This window comes from Indicator indicator, chromosome 2, assembly GCF_027791375.1.
Source record: "Indicator indicator isolate 239-I01 chromosome 2, UM_Iind_1.1, whole genome shotgun sequence".
Taxonomy (NCBI): Eukaryota; Metazoa; Chordata; class Aves; order Piciformes; family Indicatoridae; genus Indicator; species Indicator indicator.
The window spans coordinates 32,590,448-32,607,159 of NC_072011.1; the positions used below are offsets into that span (position 1 = coordinate 32,590,448).

The 16,712-nt window shown below is 41.9% G+C and overlaps 1 protein-coding gene across 1 annotated transcript in view; it reads right to left on the reverse strand.

Moving 5' to 3' along the window:
- ARID4B (AT-rich interaction domain 4B) overlaps window positions 1–14,327 on the reverse strand; it is an 85,977-nt gene extending 71,650 nt beyond the window's left edge. Inside the window, exon 1 of the mRNA XM_054399210.1 lies at window positions 14,273–14,327. Within this exon, the coding sequence (XP_054255185.1) occupies window positions 14,273–14,278 (6 nt within the window). The 5' untranslated portion in view covers window positions 14,279–14,327. The remainder of the gene's footprint in view (window positions 1–14,272) is intronic.
- Between the last annotated feature and the right edge of the window lie 2,385 nt (window positions 14,328–16,712).

The following is a 16,712-nucleotide window of genomic DNA, read 5'->3' on the forward strand; positions in this document are numbered from 1 at the left end:
TTTTCTCCTGCTTTTCTAAACAGGTTGTTTTCAAGTGTCAGGCTCAGATTCACTAAGAGCCAAACAAAAATAACAGAACCTGAAGATGCACTTCAGAAAAATCAAATGAGGCTCTCTTCTTTGCTTTACAGTAACTTGTTCTTCACAACTGTTCTTGCATTTCTCTCCCGGCTTCATCAGATTTCATATACACAGAAAAACAGGCTTTCTTCCTTTTTAGTTCAGTGCCAGCAATAACTTAAGATTCTCATTTTGCAAACCAGCCAAACTCTAACATTTTTCATTTCTTTAGAGTTTTAGACAATCTTTGAATTCAACTAGATATACACTAATAGCTAGACTTTTCCTTAGGCTGTAGTGTAAGCAAATCGTTATGTGGAGTATTTTGGCAGATCGTCACTCCTGGTCTAAACTAGCCTTTTATTTTCAGTCAGTAGCCTGCTATTCTACAGTCTCCAGGGGGAAACATTGCACAAGAGCTAACAAAATATGTCGCATTTGGATAAAACAGCTAATGCACTAAGAGTGTAATATTTTGGCTTAAATACTTAGCCCTTATAGTTGGCTGTCCTGGAATTCCCTATGCCACTATTCCATATTTGAAACAGTTAATAGAATAAAACATGAATGAAACTCAGGCAAGCTAGCCAACAAATTTATAATTTATAGATATTAAAGTATATAAATATATATACACCCCTCCCAAATGCAGTGTCACCCTGACCTCTACTACTTTTGCAGCATAAATTTCAGAAAGTAGGGACTGAAAGTATTTGTTTTGTAGATCTATACTGATCCCTTTGGAAAGTATTTGGCATGATGCTTTCTAGATATATTTTTTCACTGTTCTACAGATGATCCTATCCCATGTTTTGGGTTTTTTCGCCCCTTTTACCCTTAGCAAATACTGGTTTCTCTCTCCAAACTTCCTACGAAGAGGATTCTTCTCTCTAATAAATGATTACTTAACATTATATTAGTTTAATACCGATAGCCTACAACAACTATACACATGCAAAACATCCATAGTGCCTTAGGCTTAGTCCATCTTTATTTATTTTTCTAATTTCATTTATTTTTCTAATGTCTGGAATCCAGTCTTACCATCCTGCAAGTCCTACTACAGATATACATCTGCCTAATATCTTTCTTTTATATATATTTAGTTATACATCTGTCTTTATAGAAAGACACTACAGCTCTCAAAATTGTAAAACAATCCTTCAGCTTTGTCTCCTGGTAAAAAATGAGAGCGGAAAAAACCAAACATAGACATTTAAGACACCTACTGCTATTATGTACAAAGAGGAAAATATATATATGCAAAAAAAAATCCCCACAATTACAAAAGAAGTTACACTAGACAAAGGAGCTGGGTTTTTTTTATTTTTCAATGTACTGATCTTCCCCAAAAATTCCAGTGGATCTATAGGTTCCCAAATAAGGAAGCAGGCTACCAATTACAAGCTTGAGTGTCTGAATTATTAATCTTCAGATCTCCTTATAAACAGACTACAGAACCAATGGAACCTGCAGATCACTGGTTAAAACCCACTATATTAAAAACACTCAGAAGACAGCTTTTGGAGTCAGATACAAGCAAGTTTAAAGAGAAGTTAAATATTAGCATGACTATATACATACTTGCACTATGCAGAAGCATCCAAGCAGCACTGGAACATTCAAATTAAGTTCAGGCTGCAACTATTATAAAATGGTTGGTTAAGACTACAGAAAGCTTCCAATCAAGAGCAGACAGTAGACTGGATAAGTCTGTACCTATGTAATCCACATAGCCAATTACCTGAGCCCAGAGGATAAAAGAACATTAGTTTCTGTTATATCTGATAGTGTTCTCTTACCAACACTTCCTGGGCCACTGTTGATGTATGATAACATCTACATCCTTGCAGAGTGTAGATGTCTTAACTAAGCCAGACAGTGGAGAGCGGGGGCAGCAGAAGCTAGTACACCAAGCAATTCACCTGAAAAAACTGTGGTAAATTGTAACTCAAGCTTTGAACTCTGACAAGCAGACTATTGCCATATTGGCACAGGTATTTCTGTACAACGCTGCACTGTAAACTTCCCAAAGGAATCAGCAAGTAAGTGAACCTGAAATTATCCCAGCAAAAATGGCAATGCTGCTTTCCCAAATTGTAGCACAAGGCAATCTACACCTTAAATCAGCCTCTGGGTGAGCTACTATTGGCAATGTTAAATTTGAAGAGCCCATTCTCTTTAATAAATTTTGTTTTCACTGATGTAATCTTTCACCAGAGCTACTTATGTCATACCTTTTATCCAATCTATCCAAAATGCTTCAGTTTCTTTGGCTACTAATTGCTGCACCTGTTTCCAAAATAGCTTCATCTGGCTTAGCCTTTGACTAATGGCAGCCTTTTCCAGGGAGTGGCTATTTGAGATCCTTGCTCTGATTCCACAAAGCTCTTCAATGTATTAAAAGAACAAAGAATAAATTGCATAGTTGCATAGATGATATGACTCTATTCACTGCTTTCAAGTATGCTGAAGCTATTCTGTAAAGCCCTTTTTTTTTTCTTAAAAGTCTTTAAGCCTCTTATACTAAAACCTTCATTTTTTTAGTAATCCTAAATGTTACTTTTTTTAAAAGAGGCTAAAGTGAAAAAGTCTATCCAAGTTTTACTTGATAGATAAGTCTTCTGAATGCTAACAGTTCTGTTACTTTCCACGTGAAACCTCCTTTTGTTATCAAAAGTTCAACAAGACGCATCCAAAGAAGTATTTCAGTACCTAACACAACAAAGCATTCCCACAATGCCTATCAATGAAGTAACAGTGTCTCTGTCAAATACACAGGTTGCGGTATCAACTATACACCAACTAAATTCTAATTATTTCTGTTTCTATGATTAACTTTTTTTTTCCTTGAGCCTTAAAGATAATTTAAGAGAAAATCTGAAATACTCAGCTTAAAGAATAAACCTAATCTTCCAATAAAACCATATGACTAATCAGCCCACTGTAATATTTGCCTCCACTGAATATTGTGCATCACCACTGCTGGCAGCAGAGTTCACACTGGCCCTTCTAATCAACCAAGGTATGTCCACATACTGTTGTGTACTTGGCTGGAATGTTGTTTTAGTGGGCACAAAAGCTGTGTTAAGAGAAACTGACAGATAATAGAAAAGATGTTGCAGTTCCTTCAGGACTAAGGAGTTTTCTTGTAAACACAGGGTAGTCCCATTAGCAAATGGCATTCAAGTATTGCAGTGTATACCTCCCCACCACCACCTCCAACTTTAATTCCAAGTAAGTGTAATAAGGATATCCAGCTACAGCAGTAAGATAGCAAGGTACTGAAACTCTGATCTGGTTATGTCTGAAATCACAGAATCACAGAAAACACCTGGTTGGAAGAGACCTCAACAGATCATCCAGTCCAACCTTCAGCCCAGCACCAATGGGTCAACACTAAACCATGTCCCGAAGTGCCTGGTCATATGCTACTTAAACATCTCCAGGGACAGTGACACCACCACTGCACTGGGCAGACCATTCCAATGCCTAACAACCCTCTCTGTGAAGGCGTATCTTCTATCAAGCACCTAAAGCTTACCATTTTCTCTGTCTTCTTAAAAAAATGCATATTTCTGTGAAGATCATAAAAGCTGTTTGTCTTCCTCAAAATTCCAGCTAAGAGAATACAATATACACAACTTAAGAAACCTGATGAGGGCAGCTTAAGTATCATGAGTGAATTTTATTCTGCATAATAGATGTTATGTTTGATATTTGTTTTCAGACCAAAATTAAAGATTTTATTACATCATTTCAAATGTTCAATTAAGTACTGTTGCACAAGAAGTTATTCCAGTCAGAAATGGGTAAAATTGTTCTCTATTTTAATGGAAAATAGAGTAACTATAATTTTACTGAATTTAGTGCTACAGAAGAGAAATAAAAACATTCTATTTGCTTACAGCTGACCTATTGCCAACTTGAATTGCTATCTAGACAACACTGATGCCATGTACCAGTGGAAAAACGTCTGCCATAATAGGACATACAGCTATCATTGATATACTATTATTATGCTGTCATCAAATGATAACTTTTTTTATTATATAAAATGTAAGAAAAAGCAACCTCATTCACTTGCCTCTAAAAACCTACAGTCACCCTGATAGATACACATATAAATAAAGCAAACTGCTGGCAAAGCTGGCAGCCCATGGCCTGGACAGGAACACTCTGCACTGGGCTAAGAACTAGCTGGAAGGCTGGGCCCAGCCAGTGGTGGTGAATGGTGCCACTTCCAGTTGGCAGCCAGTCACTAGTGGTGTCCCCAGGGATCAGTGTGGGGCCCTATCCTGTTCCATATATTTACTGATGCTCTGGACCAGGGGATTGAGTCCATCATCAGTAAGTTTGCAGGTGACACCAAGTTGGGAGCAGTTAGACGGTAGGAGGGCTCTGCAGAGGGACCTTGACAGGCTGGACAGATAGGTAGAGTCCCATGGAATGAGATTTAACAAGTCTAACACATTGGCCACAACAACCCCATGCAGTGCTATAGGCTGGGGACAGAGCGGCTGGAGAGCAGCCAGGCAGAGAGGGACCTGGGGGTACTGGTTGTCAGTAGGCTGAACATGAGCCAGCAGTGTGCCCAGGTGGCCAAGAAGGCCAATGGCATCTTGGCCTGTATCAGGAATAGTGTGGCCAGCAGGACAAGGGAAGTCATTCTGCCCCTGTACTCAGCACTGGTTAGGCCACACCTTGAGTACTGTGTCCAGTTCTGGGCCTTTTAATTCAAGAAAGATGTTGAGTTGCTCAATCACGTCCAGAGAAGGGCAACAAAGCTGGTGAGGGGTCTGAAACACAAGCCCTGTGAGGAGAGGCGGAGGCAGCTGGGGGTGTTTAGCCTGGAGAAGAGGAGGTTCAGGGAAGACCTCATTGTTCTCTACAACCACCTGAAGAGTGGTTGTAGCCAGGTGGGGGTTGGCCTCTTCTCCCAGGCAACCAGCAGCAGGACAAGCAGACACAGTCTCAAGCTGCACAGGGGGATGTTTAGGCTTGATCTTAGTTCAAAGAAGTTCTTCATAGAAAGAGTGATTAGCCATTGGAATGGGCTGCCCAGGGAGGTGGTGGGGTCGATGTCTCTGGAGGTGTTTAAGATTGGATGAGGCACTTAGTGCCATGGTCTAGTTGATTAGTTAGGGTTGGGTGATCAGTAGGACTTGATGATCTTAGAGGTCTCTTCCAACCTGGATGATTCTGTGATATGCGATCTGTATTATCCAAGCAAAGTCAATGTCCAAAGTAAGATTTGTTTTGATATAGTAAAACATGTTTCATTTATCAATCCAAACATTTTGGCTAGCATCAGGCAAAGTAAACTGAAATCAGAATTTTAGCTCAACAGCCAAAGAGAAAATGCAGACAGACATCTAATATACATAATAACACTTTTTAGAACTTAACGTTAAGTTATCAGGGAATACAGTTAAAACAGCAGCCCAATTCCAAAATACATCAATAGCAGAATATATTTGAGGTGTGACTCTTTGCAGGTTCCATCCCATTATCCAGTACTGTTCATCATCAGGTGACATCATCTTTTGTACTACTTGGTTCTTAGAAACACAAAAGCTGCACTAGTAATCTGTAAGTAATGGGATGAATTCAGATTTTAATGTTTCTAAAATTCTCCAACAGTGCAGGAAAATAGGCACAAAATTCTGCAAAGACACAGATACTGCACCCAAATTGTGTTCTATGGTATAGAGACTGAAGTTCTGGAAGAGCACTTCAGCATAAATCTGCATTTACAAAATGGAAATGATTCAAAGTTGAATTATTGTCTCCATATTTGTCTCTGTTCCAGGCAGCAGGGTATTAATACATATCATATTGTAATTTTTAAAATGTAGTGCAGTCTTACTTATGCGAAAGTACTTCATTGTCTCCCTCAATGCATATCTGACAACCTTCTAAATAAACTGGAAATTTATAAAATTATTGCTATTTTTAAAAACAATGTTCTCTATTTATGAAAGCATAAAGATTAGCAAGCATAAGTATTTTAAAGTTAAATGAATGTTACCTCAAACCACATCACTAAATAATACATCGACACCTATCTTTCAATATGCAATGCAGCAAAAAAAAGTTAAAACATTCCACTGTAAATTCCTGAATTCTGAAATGCTGATATACCATGTAATCATTTCCGAAGTATCTCAACCTCTTATTATTCTTCCCAGGAAAAGAACTTGCAGTAACCCAAGCGTCACAGCATTAACAAAAAGATTACACCAATACTCTCTCACTTAAACACTTCTACAGGATATTGGAAAGTCTATCTTTCACCATTATAAATTAATTTACAGCACTCTCTGTGATCTTGAAAGAATGTATTCTATATTTGTCGTTAAGACAACATGAAGTGAACTATTTTAAATGTACAAATAAGACTTTCAGCACTAGCAATATGCTGTTGAAAGGCTAGCTGAAAATCTGAAAGGAAAAAAAAAAGGATCAGGTTGCCCTGCCACAAGCGGAAACTTTTTTTTCCACATCAGAAGAGGCTGTGAAAAAACAACCCACCAAATTACTCCCCATTACATTACTTTTTACCTGCTGAAACTTTGCGTAAGACACACTTGGATCTGAATTTTGCTGAAGTCAAATTCCACTTTCCTGTGCTTAGAATGGCAGTGCAAACAATTAATATTAAAGCAAGTTATGACAGCCATCTGAAGAAAAGGGGAAAGGACCCTATACAAAAAGCTCAAAGAGAACCTCAGTTCTTGGAAAGGTATATAACAAATGTCTCCATATTTTTGTATTAAGTTTCTGGTCATAAATTGAAAGCGTCATACACCTTACTCCACCATCTCCAAATGACACTAACTCCTGACTGTCCACCAGGCCTCCACTAACCTACCATAAACATACAGGCCGCCTTAACATGCAAAGAATCAAAAAACTTGACTTATATTCCCTTTGATTTCCTTCAACAAGAAAGACGCAAATGATAATCTGAGGAGGAATTACAACTGTTTAATTTGGAATAAACGTAGCACAACTGCTTAATTCTTCCACCAACTGGTAAAAATACCTATTGTCAGAATGTACTATCACATGTATTAGTTACATGAAGATTGTCACCTTTGCAGGATAGAAATCTAGTATTTCTAAATTTTTTTCTGCAGAAAACTGTAAAACCAGCTATTTCTTTCCTTTGGGAAGAAAAAGACATTACTATTAATGGTACTCTTTCTAAGAAAACTAAGGGAAGTGGAGAAGGAAAACTTAGGTTGGTGTCCTTTAAAAATACTTGAAATAATTGCTTTTTTGTCAAATATAATTTCATCTTTAAAACTTCTCCATCTTTTGAACTTGAAATTAATATTCATTATATCAATAATTAAATTCTATTCAGCACCTTCAAAGCCGAACATCAATTCCATTTAATCTTTTCACTCAACACCTTCTAGAAAACAGCAACTTTAAACTTATAGAAGTGAAACACTCTATAGCTAATAAGCAGGTCTAGAAACACAGAATCACATAGAATCACAGAATGCCAGGTTGGAAGGGACCCCAATGATCATCTGGTCCAACCTTCCCAGGTGATAGCATAGATTAAATGAGATGGCTCAGCACCCTGTCAAGCTGAGTCTTAAAAATGACACTTCTGTGGCAATTTCAGATGCAGCCAGTTCACAGAATGATTAGCTTAATGACTGCAAACTGCTAACCTGGTAGAGCAATAGGGAAGAGTATGTATTCACAAACAGTTTAAATCAACCCAAATCAGTCTCTGTGCACTTGTTTTCTTTTCCTTCCTTCCTCCACCCCAGTGTGTGTATAGATACACACACACATACATACACACACACACATCTGATTGTGGAGTCAATCTCAGTTTGTTGAGTCCACTCTGGGACCACACAAATGAACTTTTGGCACAGAAGACAAGAACAACAAACAGCCAGGAGTGGAATAAGACAAGACTGCATTCTTCCATGACCATAGCAGTTTAATTTGACAAACTACTTGTGAAACCAAATCCTTTGCCTGCAGGTTGTTGAGGGACAAATCAACAGATTAAACAATGAGAAGAACAGCAAACTCACTCTTCTGCCCAAGAACAGTGTTATTCACAAGTTAGTCCAACCTGGGTGACCTGCTCTGCAACAGAGCTCTATAGATGTTTGCATTCACACTTGCCCTTTAAGCTAACTGATGAATGCTGTCTCTAAATAGACTACTCCTTAAGGTGGTCTGCCCAAGTAACCATTAAAGACTACATCATTGGAAGTTCTGGATGCTTAAATGTCTTGTCTTTGACATGCTGACTACTGTCTGCTCTCCAGAGCATACCTAGGTTCAAAGACAACAGTAATGGAAGCAAGTAACTCCAGGTTAACTAGTGGTGACTCCTGCTTTTGCTCATAGTAAGGAAAATGCCTTCTCATAGATACGACAATGTTTCTGCTTACCTCATATGAAAAATCTTCATAGTGCTCCCCACAGGTTCAGGAAAACCCAAAATAGTACTCTGCATTGAATTAATTCATATACATTTGCTCAGAAATTCACTGTCACCCAGTGGCTGCACATAACACAAACAGGTAACATCAGTCCTACTTTTTCACAGGTAACTCAGCAACACCCTCCACCACCCTGCTCTGACAGACTCACAGCTGCCTTTCCAGAGCTCGCTTACAAACACTTCTTGCTAAACAGGTCATAACTGCTTTATATGCTGGCTCCCAAGCCAGATAGGAAAAAAAAAAAAAAAAAAAGGCAAGCAGCACAGTAGTGCTTTATTGAATTTCTTTTCTAGTTCAAACTAGTCTTCAGAAGGAAAATAGATGTCAAGTATAAAATATCAAAATGGTTTGCTGTCTTTTCCATACTTGAATTCCCTGAAATATCCTCTGACCTGCTCATCCTATGTTAACAAAAAGAAAACCACACCAAACAATCCAACCACCTAGATTTATGACTTTCCAGCAAAACCTTTAAACCTTTTAAAATAATTACTCTAACAATTATTAAATCACTAACATTTGGTTTATACACAGGGCTCAACAATTTTCCTTAGTTCCCTGGATACCTTTTGAAATCTTCCAGAAGTCTCTAAAAAGCCATTCCACAAGCACACAGAAGAAAATATCCATCGAGTGGTAGTAAACCCAGTAAATGGACAACACTAGAAGTGCTAAATGGTAAAGGAAGGAAAGATGTATTTGTTACTGGAGCACATCAATGAAAAAGCAAGCAGCCATACAAGCCCTGACTTACCAACATTTCTCACCCGCGACCCAAATCACGTAAGGCAAAAACAGTTTAAGATCCACGCTTGTTCAGATTTGTGCATTTCCATAAAAACAACGGAAGTGTCTATTATACTACACAGAACTTCAGAGAGCCTTACTATCACATTTTGCAACAGATTAACTACTTTTAAGTAAATATAAACTGGTAAATAATCTAGCATTTGGATTGCTCTGTATGACATTGTATGTTAAGCTCTAGGTTTCTATAAAATTTGTTAAATTTTTCAATCTTCAGCCTACAATAAAACCATATATTTGAAAACAACTTGCAACAACAGTAACATTCCCACCTTTCTCCAGGTTAGCCCTTTTTCTTAGTTACATGACCAGTGAAACATTCAGATTAAGTATCTGGCAGTGATTGTAAAGATAAGACCTCCAAATAACTGCATTTTGTTTTGAAAGACTTCTCACAACCACAATGCAGAATTTCTTTGAAAATAGACACATAATGTATCACTGCATGTTTCTGCACTACAAGTACACAATACTTGTTTTCAGATTACAGTAAACTGAAAAATAATCTCCAAGTGTTCTAGTGAAGATATGCATATTCATTATTCTGCCTACTAACTTTTTTCTTAGTTAGGCTGCTGCAAAAGCACTGATCAAAAAGTCCTTGACCAACTTTGAAGATAATATGGGCAACTTCACTTTTCTAATGCTCATATTTTATTACAACTTCAGTCTTCTCAGTCTCACACAGCCTTTTTTTCACTAGACAGTCTATACTCTGAATCCTTATCAACACACTCTACTGAATACTTACATACTAAACATGCACATTTAAGTTACAGATTTCCACACAGCCACGTTGTACTTTGTGTTTTACAAGTTCAAATAACTAATTTCAAAATAACGCAGATTATTCCAATATGACCTGCAACTGTTTAGAGCAAGTGGTGTTTGCATTCCTTTACATATAATTATGCAAGCACAAGGAAGACAATTACTGCTTCTGATCGCTTGTTCAAACTGGAACATCAGGACAGAATTTTAAAAAAAATAAATTTTCATATTGCAAAACCAAATGACAGTGAAAAGCCACCTCTTAAAACAGACTTGTTCTCCTACGTTCAGCTTTTGTGCTACTACTGTAATGGAACTCTTTATAAATCTCAGTTTCTGCTGTAATTCAAATAGTTAACCAGAAAGTGAAAGGTCACTACATTCCATGACTGGTTTCCAGCCTGCATAAGAGCAACAGGACTTTCAGCTGATGTGTGCATGAAGTTGGAAATTGGTGACTGAAAAGTTTACTAGATATTTCACTTTTGTCCTCTGCCTTACTGGCAGAGAACATGAACAGACTCACTGGCTTTAAGGGAAAGCAGTTAGAGCATCAGTGTACACCAGTGATATCTGTGGATAGCTAGAGATGTCACAAGGAAAGGTTACTGAAATCAAAATGTAAATTCAGAATTAAAACTGAAACAAAAATCCACTATAAACTGCACACAGATCTTCCTTAATTTATTAGTGTGGCAGCTCTGAACAAGCACTCAGGAATATCTAGGACTACCAAACAGAATTATCTACAACCATTAAATATTTAATATTTTACAGACTGAAAAACATTGACATGCAGATAGCATCAAAACATTTAAACGATCATTTCAGATCAGTTAATGCATAGTGCACTGCTCTAGCTTCTGGGACATCCACAATTTTTATCTCCCATCAGCAATAAATTTCTTAACTACAGTGAGTATATTACCCTTGTTCACATATTTAAGTATGAAGCAAAGGCCATGATACATATTAAAAATGTCAGGAGCATCTACAATAGCATAAATCATTGGTGAAACCAAGCTTGTGTTTATTTACTTCTTCAAAAGCAGAGACTCTGCTTTCCTAGAGTTTATTTCCTAACTTAAGGGGAAAAATAAAAACAAACTGTAAGAATGTTTTTACATATATCTGCCTACTTAGTAGGTAGTAATTTATTTAAAAACTAATTGTGTGTCATGAAATCAACCAGATTCTACATGCTTCCAAAGGATACTTCATATGAAAAGACCTTATGCAGGAAGCGGCCAAGTTAAAGAACCACAAAAAAACTTCACTTCAATGTACGAATCATCCTAGCCATTACCTGTACAACTGTGTTAACTACTATCGGATATCATTCAACACTGGAAAGAGCCCGATTCAGTAGAACATCACAATAATGAGCATAATTATGTCAAAACTTGAATACTTCTTCTAAGACATATTTCAAGGTATTTCAAGACTGCCTTCAAGCAGTCTTTGCAGTCAATGGGAGGACTAGTTGATAGGTTACAGTTATTAGCTTATACGAGGGACTTTATTTACTTGGATTAAGTTGGGTTACTGCAAGGAGAACAATTATGCCAACAGCTTCAGAGCTGGTAATCTCTTAGCAGGTAGCACACTTCTCTTGTCTCAAAGCATTCTGAAATGTGAGAGCCTGAGTGACTCCCAGACATCTATAATATAACTTGGCACTCTTCCTAAATATGCCCATGTTTTACAAAGAATGATAAACGTTTTATCCATAATACACAGATGGGAAAGAATCAGTAAAGCCAAAGAGATAAAGCTACCAATAAGGAATCCAGTTCTAATGCTCTGTGCACTGGAATACCCAACCTTCTGCACTTCAAAGAATGACAAAGGCATAAACCAAAACAGAGGCTTCAATCATGCAGTCAGCACCAAGTCTGCAGTCAGCAGACTCAAAGCCTAGGCATTAAATCTTCTACATGCGGAAGTGTCCTTGAGGCATAGTCTTTTCAGTAACTTACAAAATAAATACACACAAATATACAGTCATATTTAAACAGTATCTTGATCTAGTATAGCCAATGTTACCTTGTGGCAATACAAACAGAAAGCTAATAGTTCTCTTAAGCACTCTCCCTTACTGCTGCTTATTGGACTACCTTATATCCTTGTAAACTTAGAAATTACAAATTTAAGGCAAGCAAACAGATGAGTGTACTGTATTACTCCTAAAATCTTAAAAAAGTCCCAGTCTTAGTTAGACTGTTGAATCTTAGAAACTTCTGTTGAGCTACAATTGCGTTAAAAGTTTCACTGTAATAACCAAAGCTTCAATGTAACGACTTACAGATTAACCTCACTTAACATTACAGGGCACATTAAATAAAGTATCAGGGAGTTATCTCAAGCATATATATAAGTTTGATGCTACACACACAAATTGCAAAAATTACAGACTTGAACACCTTGACATAAATAATTGCCACTTAAAAGAAATAAAAATTCAATGGTAGCACAAAGATGATCAAAGAATAAGTAAGCTGGAAGCTTTTAAAAAATATATGGCTCTATTAACAGGTTTCTGTGCTTGTTGCTTTAAATTTAAGCATTTGTTATAGGTTCAACTTAGCCCGAAGTTAGTCTCTGTTTCACTTTGAATTGTACTTGTGATCTGACCTCCTCATCCTCCCTACTGTGTACCTATATACTTATATGACTCTACAACACAGTATCTGAACCTAGTCGCTATGGCAACTTAAGATTTGTTTACACAGAAAAATAATATTAGAATTGTATGTAAATTTATCTGTCATTTAAGTAAGTGTTTTGTTTGGGGTTTGTTTATTTTTCCTTCGGGGGGAAAAATGTTCCCTATACTGCCTGCTATTTCCTCTTGCTTCCATCTCCTCCATCCCCAGCCAGGAATGAGCCACATTTGAAAAGCTTCATCTCATACTACTCCAACAGCCTGTTGTTATAAATTCATAGTTTACTTCTAATAAGGAAGACATGTGCAGTACTTTAGATCCTAACACTTGCTCAAGAAAGATCATAGAGAGGGCAATTAAAACACAATTTAAAAAAAAAAAAGAAAGACACTATCATTCAGAAAAAAAAACCCACATGCTAAACTTCTAACAGCTATACAAAATGACTTAGTTTACTGCTCAGCTACTCACATCAATCGAGAAATTAAACCAGTCCATATAATTTATCACCTTCAGCAGTGAATATTACATTAGGTACCTATTTTCATAATATTAATTTATAGACAATAAGCACAACTCTGATAGTGCAGTACCTCAAATACAGACAGCTCTTTATTAATAAATACCAAAGAGATGATGCATGACAGGTTTGCAACAATTGTAAGATTTACAGTATTTTGAAATGAAATTTACTGCAGCCCAGCAGCACTGGGAGCTGAATTACATGAGGGTGATGGTAACAAACAGCAGTTTGAGGTAGATATATCAGAAAAGGACTTTAAAAGAACCTAACCAACCCAGTTGTTAAAGACTACATTTAAGTATACAGATCTTTGCTGCAGTTAAGAAATTATTCTGTTCCACTGATATGATAAGATCAGTGCATATTATATTGTAAATAAATCATCTAGAAAGAGGAGAAAAAAGTATGTGAACACAACACAGCACCGAGAAGAAAATTAGAACCTGTTTGAAAATCCTTCTGCACCTTACAGCAATCATTTAACTGCATAAAACCTCTCACATGCACCTTGCCAGATCACACCAAGATTATTCCTCGAACAAAACCCCTGTTAACAAATAGTAAGTAAATATAACATTTTACCCTCCGATCAAGTAAATATGCTTGTACAGCCAGCATTTCCCCTGAAACATTACTTTCTCAGAGTGACTGTCCCCTGCTCCTCCACGAAGCAAGCTCAGCTCGGGTAGCCATGTCTCCTTATTCTCCTACTATGTTTCTGAACAAGAACAACCCTCAGCGAACTTACAGCACAACGAAGCAGAGGAAAGCGTGCCCCACTGTCAGCCAACGAGCTAAGGCAACAAAACACAGTAGTGGGGGTGAAGCAGCCCGCAAAGTCTGAATCTACACCAGCATCGAGCCCCACAGTGGGGTCCGGACTGACAGATAGGACAGCATTTCTTTATGCAACCATCCCTTCTTTCCCCTCCCAGGCACACAAGCGAATGTTTTACCTTCATGATGAGCTCAGGCTGCGGAAAAGCCTCGATACGGGCTGAGCGGCCGAGGCTGGACCTGGAATTTAAAACAAAGCGCTAAGGCACCACACCAGCCGCTCGCACCGGGCGGGGGGAGGGGAGGCGAGGCAGGGATCGGGGTGGGGGCGCTGGGCTCCTCCCGAAACTCCCCCCTTCCTTCTTCGGATCCCCCCTTTCGCTCTGGTTAACTCCCTCTCTTTTCCTCGGTCGCTGCTTCCCCTCCAGCTCCCACACACCGCGGCTTCCCCTACACTCGCTGCCATTGACGCCATTTCTGTCAGAGGAGGAGAAACTTGCCACAACAACAACCCACCCCCGGCCTCCGCGGCTGCCGCGGGGGGGCAGGGGGGAAGGCGTCCCCGGCTGCCTCCCCGGAGCGCTGCACCCCCTCCCAAGGCACCAAGCTACGGAAGGAGACCCGTGGGGGATCCCTGCCCTGAGAACTGTCCTCCTCCCCATTCTACCGCGGGAAGCCGGAGGGAGAGGAGAGAGTAGGCAAGCTCTTCCTCCATTATACGAGGAAGAGTGCCTGTGTGCACGGCAGGGGAGCGGGATGTCAGGAGCAACCCCCCCCACTCCCCGACACACACACGCTTTTGTAGGGGCTGCGGCTATAGCTCGCATCGGCTCCTCCTCCTCCCCCCACCCCCTCCTGCCCCCCCCCAAATAAAGGAAAGCGCTGACTCCGCGGCAGGAGTTTCAGCAGCAACAGCCGCAACTCCCCGGCTCGGCGCAGCGGGTCCGGGCGGGGGGAGGGAGGCCAGGAGGCGGCGGAGGGGAAGAAAAGGAAGAAGAAAAGAAGGGAGTAGGGACAAGGAGGAAGAGGGGCGGGGAGAAAGGGGCCCGACCTGCTTGGCGGGGACACGGAGCCTTATGTGTGTCTGTGTGCGGAGAAGGGGGGCTCCGTCCTCTCCCAGCGGAGGGAACGGGATGGAGAAGCTACCGGTCCCTCCCGCACGCAGGCGGCACCCGATCCCACTCCGCACCCCCCGCACCTCGCCCCGCCGCTGGGTGTTTGAGAGAGGCTGAAGGAGGCTCGACGAGTCCCGCCGCAGTCTCGCTACGAGAAGAAAAACAACCGCCCCCCTCCCCCCGGCCGCCCGCCCCGCCGCCTGGTCTCGCGCCCCCCTCGAGACCCTGCTCCTCCTCCCCACCCGCGACGGAGGCGCCGGGGGACTACTTCTCCTGTTCAGCGCTGTTACCTTTGTTCCGCGACACCCGCCCGCTACTCCCCCGGCCCGAGGCGGGGGAGAGGGAAGAGAACCGGCAGAAGTCTTTACGGGCCCCCGTGGCCGGCCTCAGCCCCCCGTCAACGTTTCAGCAGCAGCTCTGCTAGCGACGGCTCCGCGCGGCGGGGCCAATCGGTCCTGCGCGGACCCGGTGGCGGCGGCGGTGACTGCTCGGCTCGAAGCCTCTCGGTCCCCCTCCCCCTCCCGCACCGACTGACTGACGGACCAGTGCACGCCCCACTCCCCGCCTCCTCCATTGGGTCCCAGCCTGCAGAGCCCGCCTTCTTCTCAGCTCTATTGGCTGTCACATCGGAAATACTGACATCATTTTTCTCTACTTCTATGGAAACTGAGGCCCGGCGCCGAGGGTGTTCATGGGTGACGCTGTTCCCTCTTGCCGCTCTTATCGGCCCGGGAAGCGGCGCGGTGCGGCGGGCTGACTACATCTCCCAGGCGGCCGCGCGCGCGGCCGCCGCGAGGGGACGAGACCCTTGACGAATGCTAATGAGCCAAAGAGGCAAGGTCGACGCTTGCGCGTTGGGGCGCTAGTGGCGCATTTTCCCCCAAGAGGCGAAGGTGGCGCCGGGCAGAGCGGAAGGGGGTGGAGCTCATCCTGCCGAGCGGTTGCTGCTGCCACTCCGGGAGCGGAGGCCGCTTGGGGGAGCGGGGCGCGGCTGCGAGGTGAGCGGCGGCTGCGAGGTGAGCGGCGGCTGCCTGGGCTGAGGCCTGTTAGCTGGCCATCGCTGGTGGGAGGTGCCGCGGCCACTCGGCGCAGGGTCTGGGTCGGGGTGTGCGGCGTGTTCCTCGAGGCGCCGCTCCTTCTCCGCTGCGCTAGGTCGGGCGACGAGGGTGAGCCTGCCTGCTGCGGGGAGCCTGTCCTGTGGCCGCCCCGCCCAGGGTGGGCTGGCGGGCTGCCCAGAAGGGGGCCGGGAAGGGGCTGAGGGGAAAAACAGGGCTGCAGCCGGCGGCCGTCAGTGCTGGGCGGCGCCGGCTGGCGGCGGGGCGGGCGGACTGACTGTGTGTTCGGGTGCCGGAGCTGCGCGCGGCTGGCGGCGCCGCGACGGGCGGCGCTTTTCTCCCCAGCGGCCAAGCCTGGCTGCCGACAGCCAGATCAGAAAATGGGGGTGGACGGCGGGTAGGGGGAGCGAGGAGTTCTCGGCTCACAGTCTCGCTTTATCTAAAATGGC